This window comes from Neophocaena asiaeorientalis, unplaced genomic scaffold (assembly GCF_003031525.2).
Source record: "Neophocaena asiaeorientalis asiaeorientalis breed wild unplaced genomic scaffold, Neophocaena_asiaeorientalis_V1.1 scaffold331, whole genome shotgun sequence".
In the NCBI taxonomy this organism is placed as follows: domain Eukaryota; kingdom Metazoa; phylum Chordata; class Mammalia; order Artiodactyla; family Phocoenidae; genus Neophocaena; species Neophocaena asiaeorientalis.
The window spans coordinates 505,282-520,514 of record NW_020172138.1 but is presented as its reverse complement, the minus strand read 5'-3'; the positions used below and the strand labels follow the sequence as shown (position 1 = coordinate 520,514).

Genomic DNA, 15,233 nt, shown 5'->3' with positions numbered 1-15,233 from the left:
GAAGGTAATGCGAACAATGGAGAGCAGCAGAAGCAGCTTTTGCTCGCTCGCCCACCACTCACTTCCTACTTTGCGGTCCGGTTCATAACAGGCCGCGGACTGGTAGCGGTCCGCGGCCCGGGGATTGGGGACCCCAGTATACAAGAATTAACTCAATAATATGGATTGAAGATCTAAATATAACAACTAAAACTATAAAATGCTTAGGGGAAAAACTTCAAGACAGTGGATTTGTCAATGATTTCTTGGATATGACACCAAAAGTACCGGCAAAAAAAGAAAAAATAGACAACTTGGATTTTATCAAAATTAAAAACTTCTGTTCAATGCATGAACAAAATGTAGTAAGTACATACAATCGAATATTATTCAGGAAGGAAATTCTGACACGTCACAGCGTGGATGGAGACATTATACTAAGTGAAACCAGACACAAAAGGACAAATATTGCATGACTACACTTATAGAAAGTAACTACAGTAGTCAAATTCAAGTTCACAAGCACAGAAAGAATAGTAGTGGCCTGGGGCGTGATGGGGGCGGGGAGTGGGAGGAAAATGGGGAGTTATTGTTTTATGTGTATGGAGTTTCAGTTTGGGAAGATGAAAAGAGTTCTGGAAATGGACAGTGGCGATGATTAAGCACATGATATGAATGTACTTAATGCCACTAAACCGTACAACTTAAAACGATTAAAATACTAAATTGTGGGATTTCCCTGGTGGCCTAGTGGTTAAGAATCCACCTGCCAACGCAGGCGACGCAGGTTTGAGCCCTGGTCTGTGCTCTGAGATACGCCTAGAGCCTGTGCTCTGCAACAAGAGAAGCCACTGCAATGAGAAGCCCACGCACTGCAATGAAGAGTAGCCCCCGCTCACAACTAGAGAAAGCCCATGAACAGCTACGAAGACCCAACTCAGCAAAATAAATAAATTAATTAAATTAAATTAATTTAAAAAAAAAAAGAAAAAGTAGGGGACTTCCCTGGCGGCCCAGTGGTTAAGACTTCACCTTCCAAAGCAGTGGGTGCAGGTTCGACCCCTGGTTAGGGAGCTAAGATCCCACACACCTCATGGCCAAAAAACCAAAATATAAAACAGAAGCAATACTGTAACAAATTCAATAAAGATTAAAAATGGTCCACATCAAAATATCTTTAAAAAAAAGAAAAAAGAAAAAGTAGGATTATCCTTATAGTACAATGGAAAGAAATTTTAGCATGACAGCTGTGCAGCAGACCTAAAATCAGTCTTGATTAGAAGAAATCAGAGGATTTTATGAAAAATATCTTTTAAAGATAAATATAGTTATCATTATATAAACTATATGATTAAGAACTTTAAAGAAAGGCACAGAGATGAAGGTATGTATTTTTTCATCAAAAGGCAAAATAAAAACTATGTTCCATATATGAATGTACAGCAATTTTAAGTGACTAGCATGTAAGGAACAATGTTTTCTGAAATAACAAAACCAAATCTTCACTGTCAAGTAATTCAGAGTTGAGGATCACATACTACTGATTAACGTTCAATCATTTTGGGTTTCTAAAAGGTACTGGTGATAATCATTTCCCCATTTTTCTTCCTTAACTACAAAAGTGAGTATGTCATTTACAGACTTTGCTTATTTATCAGCCTTTCCCTGTTAGAGAATAATTTAAAAATTAGGTTTAATATTTTTATCCCTTTTTCCTTCCCCCAATAAAAAATGGAATTTATTTAATTTTGTTATTTATTTGACTAAGCTTAACCCAAAGTTTATACTCACTGAGAAATTAACAGTTAAATACTAATAAGCTATTCAAAATTCTTACCGTTTTTTTTTTTTTTTGCTGTACGCGGGCCTCTCACTGTTGCGGCCTCTCCCCTTGCAGAGCACAGGCTCCGGACGCACAGGCTCAGCGGCCATGGCTCACGGGCCCAGCCGCTCCGCAGCATGTGGGATCTTCCTGGACCGGGGCACGAACCCATGTATCGGCAGGCGGACTCTCAAACACTGCGCCACCAGGAAAGCCCCAAAATTCTTACCGTTTTAAACCTTTTTCTTACCTTTAGCGGAAGTCTTGTATAAACTAGTATCTCAGTTAGATTTTCAGTTTACTTTTTCTTTACAGTTTTTATAATGAAAAAATTTTAAAGGTATATCCATTGTTATTAAATGCAAAATAGCACCCTTGATGTCACTAAACCACCCAGAACACCCATTTGGAAAACTAAATTTAAAGATTTGGAACAGAGTTTGTTCTCACCAAAAACTGCTTCTGTCAGTATTTGGTAACTGACCAAATACTTGAATAGATTACTACTACAGTACTGAAGGTTTAGGCCACAGTACAGATACTTTCAATTTTAGGAAATACAGTATTTCCTTTAATTTCTTTTTTTTAAAATTTCTTCAAATTGACAGATGAAGACTCAACCTCAAGGCTACTTTTTAAACTCTCAGTCAACCATTCAATTTAGAAATGAAATCCTACATGAACAACATAGTCAATTTTTAAAAATTTATCTCCATTTAATATTGACCCCCTAAAAAGGATAAAAGAAACAATACTACATTCCTAACTCATTTAGAAAGCAATCAAAGAATAATTAATTGCCTTGAGATTCTATGCACTTGTACAAAACACTGAGCATTAATACAGCTTTATTTGTAACACTCATCTTTTCCTCTCACCGAAATTAATATATTTTTACAATTTAAAATTAACTTCCATAATAGATTTTATTTATCTATATTTTCAGCTAGCAAAGTTCTATATTGTTCTAGCGTCCCACCTCCCTATTTTCATGTATGTTATGAAGATATAAAGATGATTAGTATATTTGCAAAATGTGAGTTTTCAACATTTCAAATCTAGATAAATCTATGACTTAACAGATTATTTTCCTCCTGCATGTCACACAAAGTTACAATAATTAAATAAGAGGTTTCAACCCACTGAAATTTCAAATAATCTTTTATAGCTTTGATTTTAAGATAAGTGCAATCTGAGCTTTAAAGATGTTTCTTTTTTGTTTTAAATGTTTAATTATGCAAATAAAAGTCTTCCTTGGGGACTTCCCTGGTGGTGCAGTGGTTAAGAATCCGCCTGCCAATGCAGGGGACATGGGTTCGAGCCCTGGTCCGGGAAGATCCCACGTGCCGTGGAGCAACTAAGCCCATGCACCACAACTACTGAGCCTGCACTCTAGGGCCTGTGCATGCTGCAACTACTGAACCTGCATGCCGCAACTACTGAGCCTACATGCCACAACTACTGAAGCCCGCATGCCTAGAGCCCATGTTCCACAACGAGAAGCCACCACAATAAGTCCGCGCACAGCAACGAAGAGTAGCTCCCGCTCGCTGCAACTAGACAAAGGCCGTGTGCAGCAACGAAGACCCAATGCAGCCAGAAAAAAAATTTTTTTTTTCAGAAAAAATTTTTAAAAAGAAATTTAATTGTAAAAATTAGTATTTATTGAGTACCTATAACATACCAAGCTTTCTTTATGTTAGACATTTTCATATACACTTCCTCTACACTTCAATCCTCTAAGTTGGTACTATAAACCTACATAAACACAAGTAAACAGCAGCTGCCCCTGGAGGTTAATTAACCTGTTAGAGAGTGTCCAAACTGGAATCTGAATCTGAAGCCAGATCTTCATATAATATATAACAACATATAGTACATGGCTGTACTATACCAAACTGATTTCCAGGCTTTGAGTACTCTTAATCCTTCTTAAAACCCTTTCCTCCTTTTGTTCTACAGCACAGTCTATCCCTGATATTTCTCTGTCCTTTCTATTCTTTGTCTTGCTGGTTCTTCTTCCTCCTCCCTAGGATTTCTAGGCTTCAATGTTTCATCTTCACTTCAAGGTCGCAAGTCTAAACGTAAAATAATAATGAACTGCTTCTCACTCATCACACTGACTTATGTAACACCACCTCTGTTGGCTGTTCTCCTGCGGCTGACATTTCTTCTCAGCTGACATGACCTCCCTACCCACTTCTACCCTTTAAGATTGGAGTCTGCCAAAGTTCAGTCCCTGAACCTGCTTCCTCTTCCTACCCTATAGACTCTATAGAACTGGCTCATCCATTTCCATGATATCAACAACCATGATGATTCAAACCTTTCTCTCCGGCTGAGGCTATTCCCTGAGCTTCAGACTGTATGTCCAACTGGGAAAAAATCCACACGGATGATATTTCACAACTATATCCAAACATAGTTTCTTCATCTTTCCCTCAAAACTTGTCTTCCCTTTTATCTTCCCTTTCTAACCAGTAATCCCAGTCAGAAATCTGGAAGTCATTCTAAAGTCTTCCCTTTCCTTCAAATGATTCTAAATTCTTAACACTTGTAGCATCTGTCCCTTTTCTCTGTCCTCATTTACATTTCTTCCTTACCTCATTTCTCACCTGAATTGTTGGTATATAGAAGGGTCTCAAAAATATTTGTTGAGTGAAAAACTAATAAACACAATTGTCCCACTAATAGCATGGACCATGTCTTATTCATTTTGGAGCCTCAGAACTGAGTTGACATGCCACCCCAGCAAATCTACTGAATGAATCATTCCAAGGTTCCCATACCCAAATCATACTCTTAGGAAACAAGAACGAGGAATTGATTTTTAACAGTTCTCTGGATGACTCCTATATAACCAATCCAGCAACAGCCTTTAAGAGCTAATGAATTAATAGTAAGTCCATTACCATGTTGAAAGGGAGCAAACTCAGAGGCAGAAATGGAATTAAAACTGCTTTCTTCCCATCTCTCCACAGACCTAGGATAAACAGACCTCTCACAGACATAAATATATGTAATTCTTGAATCATCTCCTACTATAACCATTCTTTGCTTAACTCGGCATCCTCACTCAGTTAACATACTGCAAAAGCTCACTTCCACCTTGTAACCCCACAAACTATTCTCTAGACAGAAGTCAGAATGATCTTTCTAAAAGGCAAATCAGAGCATGCCACCCTCCCCTCACCTCATTGCACATCCCAGGGATAGTTTCTCCTCACATTGTAAGAACAAAAACCAAAATCTTACTCTAGTTTACAAAGCCTTAAATAAATAATCTGGCCTCTGCTTATCCCTCTGGCCTCATATCGAACACTCTCCTGGTTTTACTGTCTACACTGCAACCATGCTGGCCTTTTTGTTCCTAAAACATACCAAAATTTAACAACCTTAAAATTTTTGCATTTGCTATTTCATCTGTCAAGAATGGTCTTCTTCCTGATCTTATCATGGCTACTACCCCCCTGTTCCTATTCAGCCTCAGCCTAAAATGTCACCTCTCAGAGAAGCTTCCAAACCACTCAATCAAAAGTAGCCTTCCAGTCACACACCTCAGCACTCTATTTTAATTTCTTACAAGGCGTTTATTCACAAGTTGATATTCTCCCTGTTTATCTGTTCTCTATTTCCTGCCTACAAGAATGCATTAAGCTCCATGACAGCAGTGAACCCGCCTTGATAGTAAATTCATTCATTACTTTAGGCCCAAGGCTTAGAACAGTCCTAGCATACAGCAGGTGCTCATATATACACTTGCAATCAATCTACTCTTATTTGGGGATCATGAACATATAAAGTTCTGACTTTATCCAAGAACAAATAACAACATTTCATTTCTTAATAAATATATCTGCTGAACAAATCCAATTTGTCTATATTAATGGGAAGGTAAAATTCAAACAAAAAAATTTTTAGATATTCTATATCAGGGAATTACAAAAAATAACCAATGTATATAAAAATTATATTCACACCAAAATCAGGTTATATTTTTTCAGTCACCAGTTTAAAAAAAAAAACAAAAACCTACTTTAAAGTTGTTACACATTGTACCAGCACTATGAGAGGAAAAACCAAAATGTCCATCAAGCAGTAAACAGATAAAACAAATTGTGGCATATCCACACAAAGAATACTATTAAGCAATAAAAAGGAATGAATTCTTATTGATATACACAACAATATGGCCGAATCTTAAATTATGCTCTGTGAAAGAAGTCAGGCAATAAAGATTACATACTGTATGATTCCATTTATATAATGTAAAGTTCTAAAATAGTGACAGAAAGCAGATCAGTGGTTATCTGGGGGAGTGGGAAACAAGATGGAAAGATTACAAAGGGGAACTAGAGAGCTTATGGGAATGATGGACATGTTCATTATCTTGACTGTGGTGACTGATTGGTGTAAACACATGACAAAACTTATCAAACATACACTTTAAATATGCACAATTTACTGGAAGTCAATTATATCTTTAGTAAACATTTAAATTTTTTTTAAAAAAATCAGATTAGGTCACTCCCTTGCTTAAAACCCTTCAATGGCTCTCCATACTCCAAAAATAAAAAATAGAAAATTTGTTACAAGCGTTATCAGCATTACAAGGGGGTTAACATTTAAATAGAATGAACGGCATACTAACGTCATAAGCTGATTTCCAATAGCTAATAAAAACCAAACACATACTTCAATAGACTTTAATTTTTAACTTCAACAAAAATTGAATAGTAAATTCACAAAAATTAATTTTAAATTTCTACATCAAAAAGCTAAAAATGTGGTAAACTCTCACAATTACCTGTAGAAGATGGTGATTTTTCTGGGTGTTTTGCATTTAAAAGTTTTCTGCTAATAAATATGTAACCACAGGGACATGATTTACATGCAACAGGAACCTGTAGACAAAAAAAAGAAACAATTTATTATTACTATTTTTCTGTTCTTAAACTTCTCAGTGTTTATGTACTCTCCTAAACTGAATGATAAATTACTTGAAGTAGGAATCGTGGATTTATTTAAACCCCACCTCCTGACAACAAATTATGAGATGGGTATTGTGTCCTCTAAATCTTCACATTCTAGTAACACACTACAATAACCATGAATGTAGCAAATGCATGGTAAACATGTGCTGATGTGAGTGAACAACAGAAAACCACAATAGGGTCAGAGCCAAGGAAAATATATGGGAAAAAAGGTAGCATTTCCTAAAATATTAGTTTGAAAGCAGTTTATATAGAATAAATTGGAAAAGGGGGCATGATTGGGAAATCATTAAAGTAATCCCAGCATAATATTATGGGCCCCACTGGAATAGTGAGAATGGAAATGGAGAGAAGGTAGATCTACAAGACATTTCAAAAGGGTAAAGAACTGAAAACAACCCAGGTTCCAACATGAGCAGGTAAGATGCCGATTACTACCAATAGAAAAAAAAAAGTTTACAACAACCCGTTTGAGGGGCAAAAGTGTTGTACTAACAAAAGAGAATGTGGGACAAAGCAGGAGTTGAGATCTAGTATCTTACAGTCTCAGCTCCAGGAAGGACGTCGGATAAAACACAAGCTCTTCAGGCTTCTGTTTCTAAATCTGTAAACTATTTTTACAAGTGTCTCCTTTCTCCATTTCAAGTCTGTCAATATTTTTCTAAAGCCAAATGTTAGGGACTTCCCTGGTGGCACAGTGGTTAAGAATCTGCCTGCCAATGCAGGGGACATGGGTTTGAGCCCTGGTCTGGGAAGATCCCACATGCCGTGGAGCAACTAAGCCCATGCACCACAACTACTGAGCTTGTGCTCTAGAGCCTGCAAGCCACAACTACTGAACCCGTGTGCCACAACTACTGAAGCCCGAGCGCCTAAAGCCAGTGCCCTGCAACAAGAGAAGCCACCGCAATGAGAAGCTCGCACATGGCCATGAAGAGTAGCCCCTGCTCACCGCAACTAGAGAAAGCCCGCATGCAGCAACGAAGACCCAACGCAGCCAAAAATAATAAATAAATAAATTTATAAAGCCAAATATTACTGAAAATCATTGAAAAAAGCTTTAGCTTTTCCTCCACAATTGTTTCACTAATATTAACCTTAATGATCCTTGGACTCAGGGCACATTCACTGAAAAGCAGAAATTAATCTCAACAAAAAGTACTCACAGAATACTAATTACAATTCCCTTTGTAAGATAAGTTCCATTTGCCCACTGTCCTGCTTATGTAAAAGTTTAATCACTACTATAAAGCTTTCATCCATTTATGTAGAGAATGCCTCATGTTCTAGAATATAAATATATGATCTAAATAAGCTAAATCAGAATTCTGGCAGAATTCCTTTTCTTTGCATAAAAATACTGAACAAAGAATTCTAGTTTGTATTTATGAAAAATAACAATGAATCTATAAAAATAATCAAACTCCAGGTATGTCTAACAGCTTGCTTTATCACGAATGTAACGAGGGCTTCCCTGGTGGCGCAGTGGTTGAGAGTCCCCCTGCCGATGCAGGGCACACGGGTTCGTGCCCCGGTCCGGGAAGATCCCACATGCCGCAGAGCGGCTAGACCCGTGAGCCATGGCCGCTGAGCCTGCGTGCCCGGAGCCTGTGCTCCTTAACAGCAGAGGCCACAACAGCGAGAGGCCCACGCACCGCAAAAAAAAAAAAAAAAAAAAAAAAAAAAGAATGTAACGAGATTCTTCCAAACCATGACAGAAAATGTAATGTTACATTTCTTAATAGTGTAAAATCTGCCTAAAATAGGTATGTTTTGTCATTTTAAAAATTTCACATCTTCAGAGAAACCAAGCTCAAAGGTACTGACTCATTTCCTTTATACTTAAACACATCATTAACGGCATCCACAGCAATATAAATTGTTTTAAGTTAATGCTACCCAAAAAAACACAGAACGTGATGTTCTTATTCAACATACCCTTTGCTACTCAACAACCATTTTCTTTCAGCTATTGAAACTCAACAAATTGAAATTTAATTGTCTTATACACAAAAAAATTATATCAACCCATGTCCAGAATTAACAGTGTGCTACAGTTAGATGAGAAATGTACATTCGGCTTTGGGATGACTAACTCAATTGACAGGCTGATTTACATCCCTTAATGAAAGTGTCTTATGCTCAAGGAACATTCATGCGCCTGAGCTAAGTCACCCTAAGGTCCTTTTGAAAATGTAAAGTTCCTTCCCCTCACACCAACCCTGAAGAAAACCCAACTAACCACTACCACAATACAGATCCTGTAAAAAGAATTATTAAATGAGGTAGACAACTTCAGTTATATTAATCTCTTTAAATTATTGTATAATTTGGATTTTAAACAAACACCTAAACTTCCATGAAATTTCAGTTGTAATGCCAAAGACAACAGTAATGAAAGTTCTAATGCTATACTTGCAGGATTTTAAAATGCAAGGAAAAAACTTTGAAGTGTTGTTTACTGATGGCTTGTGAATCAATTTATTCCTTGAAAAATAGGTATTTAGATTGTAGGCATGTTTTACAAGTAAGACAGGCTTAAAAAAACAACTGCAAAAAACAAAATCCTGACCCTATATTGTTTCACTGACTTCAAAAAGCTCAAAAATAACCACAATACAGAGAATCCATCTATACTCTTTGTTGCTAAGAGCATCAAAGTTACGTACAGCAGACATATTTGCTAAATGTCACATAAAATTTCCTAACATTTTTTCCTAAAAGGGGGAAAAAGCTGATGTAATAAAGAAAAAAAAAAAAAAGCAAAAACAGAAACATATACCAGAGATCCCAGAAAAATAATAAGAATCCTGACTACTACTACACTCAAAATGGCTCAGTAACTTGAGTTAGTGGATGTGAAACCCGTTGAAAATGAAAAGTATTGTGGTTTAGATGTTTCAGAACTATATTTTCAAATGGGGGAATGTAAAAGGGGACGTAATAAAGCAACTGAAAATCTAGGTCTTTCTTGTTTGCTGATCTCTGTACCTGTTTTTAAACTTACACATAGAACTTATGTAAATCTACTCAACTGAGGCAATCTCCTCAAACTTTAAAGATTTTATATTTATGTTTATAAACTATATCTAAATTCTAATTTAATATTCATCAGGCAACTTAGAATAACAGCAGTATTCTAAAGCTTTTTTTAAAAATGGCTTTCTGGATTCTAATTTTTTTCTCATTTATAAGAAACTGTACTTTCAAATAACTAGAAAACGAAAATTAATCTATTATTTTCTTCAATTGAGTTACTTTTAGTAAAAGATAAATCGCTTTTAAGAATCACCAAAAGTTTGAATTAGTCACCATGTATGTTATCTTCTCTTAAGTATTTAGAATAAAGAGCACTACAAACCAACATTTTAAATTATGTTGTTGTAGCCTGTTATGGAATGAATTGTGTCTCCACCCCGCAAAAACACCCCAGCAACAAATTCGTATGTTGAAGCCCCAACCCCCCAACGTGATAGTATTATTTGGAGATGAGATAATTAGGTTTAGATGAGGTCATGAGGGTGGAGCCCTCAGGATGGCATTAGTGTCCCTGCAAGAGACACCAGAAAGCTCTCTTTTCTGCCAGGATCTTGGGACTTCCAGCCCCCAGAACTGTGACAAAATAAATTACTGTTGTTTGAGCCACCCAATCTACGGTATTTTGTTATGGCAGCTGGAGTGGAGGTTGTGTGTGTAACAACAAAACAGAATGTGATATTTCCAAATAAAATGCTGATCATGTTTTGTCGAATAGTTACAGGGACTCCTACAAGTTTACTATCCTTTCCTCTTTTTTTAACAAGGATATTAAAAACAGGTTATTTTCCCCAAAAGGTTACTGTATGCCAAATACAACAAGGTCAGGATTTGCAATAACTGATGCCCTACAGAAACTGGAATGCATAATGCATACCATGTAAACCTTATACTTCTGCACAATTAAACGGAACAAATGGAAATGATTTAAATATTGAAATAATCTTCAACAAGGAGACTTAAATAGAAAAGTCCAACTTTTTCAGAATTTAACAAATTTAGTTTAATGGTAAGAATGGAAATTTAGGACTTCTCTGGTGGCGCAGTGGTTAAGAATCTGCCTGCCTATTCAGGGGACACAGGTTCGAGCCCTGGTCCGGGAAGATCCCACATGCCGCGAAGCAACTAAGCCCGCGCACCACAACTACTGTGTGTGCGCTCTACAGCTCGCGAGCCACAACTACTGAAGCCCTCGCGCGTAGAGCCCGTGCTCCACAACAAGAGAAGCCACCGCAATAAGAAGCCCGTGCACCGCAATGAAGAGTAGCCCCCGCTGGCCGCAACTAGGGAAAGCCCCACGCGCAGTAACAAAGACCCAACGCAAAGAAAAGAAAGGAAATTTAACTCTGTTTTGGAAAATATGGCTAAATTGTTTTTAGAATGCATACTCAATAAACTCAAACAATCAATAAACCGTAATTCTCCTTGCACAGTCTTCCTCTGATCAGCATATCTATCATTGCCCATAAAAGATACTGAATAAAACATGTAACATTTTCTGTTAAAAGATTTGATCAACCTTTAAGCTTGCTCCTTAAAGTATGCACTAAAATCTGCTTATTAAAAAAGTCTTCAGGGCTTCCCTGGTGGCGCAGTGGTTGAGAGTCCGCCTACCGATGCAGGGGACGCGGGTTCGTGCCCCGGTCCGGGAAGATACCACATGCCGCGGAGCGGCTGGGCCCGTGAGCCATGGCCGCTGAGCCTGCGCGTCCGGAGCCTGTGCTCCGCAACGGGAGAGGCCACAACCGTGAGAGGCCCGCGTACCGCAAAAAAAAAAAAAAGTCTTCATCCATTTCAAATTACTCCTGATTTTAAAAAAAGGAGAGAATGAAAAAGGGAGAAGAGGTAATCATTTTGAAAAAATCCTCTCAGTGGAAAAGAAAAAAACACACCCAGATCTGCATGTTGGCGTGAAATAGGGCCCTTACTAATGCTTTTAACCGAGTCTTAACTCATTCGATTATAAGGTTTAGAGGAACTTCTATTATTCTAGTAAAAAATGAGGCATCCTTAAACTAAAACGGTAAGATGAGATTTTTTTAACTTACAGCTATGACACCATTAATTCTGTGTAGAAAGCAGTCATTTAAAATTCATAAAACCACATATATATATTTTAGAAGATCTGGAAGCAGAAAACGCCAAATTTTTACAGTGGATACCGCGGCGAGTAGGGGCAAGTGAGGAGCGCTCAGGAAGGGCTTCAATGGGGGCGTCATTCAATAACGTTCCATTTAAAACAATGTACAGAAAGGATTCACGATTATTTACGTCAAAAATATAATAAATATATTTAAGAGAAAAAATCTCCATATTTCGCCAAAACTTAAAACTATTACACTGCGGGCCTGTCTGTCACATTTAAGCATCCGCCCAGGTCGCGGGGGGACAGTTTTGGGGGTCCACCGTACACATCTGAAACGGGAACAAAGCAACCCAGCTTGGCAGAAGGCGGATTTCGGAGCCAGGAGCCCAGACTCAGAGTCGACACATCGGGGATTCTCTTCGGGGAAGAAGGGGGCTGAGGGACCGAACTCGTCCACTTGGGCTGCTGCCCCACACTCCTGCCGCTGTCACCGGAGCCGAACAGGCGATTCTGGGAGGGTCCGAACAGGGCGCCCCGTCAGCTCACGATAAATCCACGCCCCCTCTCACGCGGCTGGCCACAGGGCAAGATACTCGCCCGTCTGACCGCCGCCAGGTGGGCACCGGCCGGGCCGCGGCCCCGGGCGCTTCCCCGGCAACCCCTGGGCTCTATCCGGCCGATTGCGGGCTCCCATGATGGCCAGAGCTCAAGGGCCGGCCCACACGCTCAGCCGCTGGGACCCCGGCGAGGTCGTGGTGCTGAGCCCGCCCCCTCCCCCGGAGGAAGGAGAACGTGAGTGAAAAAGGCGGTGGGAGGTAAAGCGCTTGGCACAGATCCTGCCGTTTGATAAACTTCAGTAAATGTTAGCGAGTCTAATCATTGAGGAATTGTAATAGACATCTGATGAATCTGCTATATGCCAGCCCTGGACTCGGTTCTGCGAGGTATAAAATTCGTTAAGTCAAATATGTATTAAGGGCCAATTCTGCCACACAAATGTGAATACTAGGAGGTGCCTGCCCTCAAACACGTAGTCTAGAAGTGTAGACGGCCCAACATTCGAATACAGGGGATTTGGGTCGTTGTTGGAAAGAATAAGTCGGTTGACTAGAGTGTTATATCAAAATTTAAAATTCACCTCGCCTTTGATCTTGCAATCCCATACCTAAGAATTTGGAAAGATACTCTCCATGTGCTCAAATGGATTTGTGCAAAAATGCTGCACTTCGCAGCACTGCTTTTCAAAACAAAATCAGAAACAGCCCATGTGTCCATCAACAAATTGCTTGAGCAAATTAAGTTATGCATACAACGAAATGTCATTGCAGTTCTTCAAAAGAATGATAGTTCTGGATGTAAAGTGATATAATGATCTCCAAAATAGTATTAACTAGAAAAACAAAGTATAGTACACCTTGTTTAAGACTGTGCAAAAATAATATGAAAATATATTTATTTATGCTTGCATATACATTAAGAAACTGGTAATAGGAACTGGAGGGCAGGAAGAGGAGGGAGACATATTCCATATCCTATTGTACTATCTGAATTTTCTACTAGGTTAACCTAATATGACCCCCCACCCCCGCAAAAAGGAAGAGGATTTGTACACAGCTAATGAGGTCACCTGACCCACTGTTGAGGGTGTTGGTGGTCCTAGAAGGCTTTCTAGAAGAGTTATTTCCAAAACTGAATCCCTAAGTAAGTCAGGTGGAATTGCCCAATCAAAAGTGAGAACTCACCAGGCAGATGAGACAGTGTAAGCAAAGGCAGAGAGGTCAGGAGTTTAGCGTTGTGAGCACACCAAGTGCAAGGCAAACAGTTAAAGCTGGAGATGTGGATCATATCCAGCTATGCAGGCAGGGTCTTTGCTACCATGGGAAGGAGTTTGGACTTCATACTGAGTTCAATGGGGCAGTAAGGGTTTTAAGTTGGGGAGTAACAGGATTGTATTTGAAGTTGATAATGATTGAGCCAGAAAAATACCTCAGGTTTTAGACCTGAGGCATGGGGAGAGGATGGACAATAAAGAGAGGGGTGGAATTTTTTAAATATGAAGGCCATAATATTAGCAAAACTTAAGGAGCTATTTTGCTGGGAGAGAGTGGCGGTCATGGACATTTTCAGGATGACTCTGAATTTTCTAATGCAAAGAAATGGAGGAATAGAAGTAGCAGAGGAAGATAGTACCTCAGTTTTCCCAGGAGAATGGTGTAGGGCATGAATCGGGAACCCAGGCCCAGCAATCCTGGCCCTGAGGAGTTTTCTGAAAATTTCATTTGACTGGGTCCTTTTTATGGAAATCTTCCCAAAAGGGCACTTGGCTGGTGTGAGTGTTAAGGAAGAGGTCTTCATCTCTGTGGGGCTTTTGAAGTGCTTTACATGGCAGGCACTGACAGCTGTCTGATGCAAACTTCATTCAGGTCCCCCCTTCTCTCTAGCCATCTTCTAAGTAGGAGTGGGTCATGTGGTGTTATCTCTGGCCAATAAGATGTAAACCGAAGTCTGCTAAGTGAGATTTTTGGAAAGGCTCTGAGTTCCTGATAAAAATGAAGTGATTCATGACCAAAAAACCTCTTTGTCCTTTGCCTTTCACACTTTTCTTACTGTCTGGAGCATGAATATGAGGCCCTAGAGGTAAAGCAGCCATCTTATGACAGTGAGACAGTGAGGTGTTGTATTAGTTATCTATCATTTCATAACAAATTACCCCCAAAATTAACGGCTTAAAACAGATGTGGTTCTGCAGTCTCATCTGAATGTTCAGCTAGGCGGAGATCTACTTCTAAGTTCATTCATTTAATTGTTGGTGGCCACAGTCCCTCATCACATGGGCTCTTCACAGATGTGCCTCGAAACATGGCAACTGGCTTCCCCTAGAATGAGTGATCCGAGAAAGAATGACAGAAGCCACATTCTTTTTATAACTTAATCTCAGAAGTGGCATCACATCACTTCTGCTGTATTCTATTAGAAGCAAGTCACTAAGTCCAGCCCACACTCAATGAGAGGAAATTACACAAGGGCAAGAACACCAAAAGGCAGAGATCATTGGGAGCCATCTTAGAGGCTGGCTACCCTAGGTGCCATGCATGGAATTATCATCAATCCACTAAGAAGGATGAATAGAAAACTAGAAAGTGCCTGGGTTGCTCATTGTTGAGTAGCACCCCAGTTGTGACCTGCCTCCCTAGATGCCCTATAATGTGAAAGGCAGAAAATAGCTCAAAATAAGATTCAGCTCCACACCCACTAGAATAGATAAAATTAAAGACTAATAACATCAAATGTTAGTGGAAGGGGGTATAAAATACTG

General features: G+C 39.1%; 1 protein-coding gene across 1 annotated transcript in view; it reads right to left on the bottom strand.

Annotated features, from left to right (window-relative positions):
- Positions 1-12,611, bottom strand: part of CUNH16orf87 (chromosome unknown C16orf87 homolog) — a 26,316-nt gene extending 13,705 nt beyond the window's left edge. The window contains exons 1-3 of the mRNA XM_024752026.1: positions 12,487-12,611; positions 12,191-12,401; positions 6,609-6,705 (exon numbers count right to left, since the gene is read on the bottom strand). Of these exons, the coding sequence (XP_024607794.1) occupies positions 6,609-6,705; positions 12,191-12,401; positions 12,487-12,611 (433 nt within the window). The remainder of the gene's footprint in view (positions 1-6,608; positions 6,706-12,190; positions 12,402-12,486) is intronic.
- Positions 12,612-15,233: the final 2,622 nt, after the last annotated feature.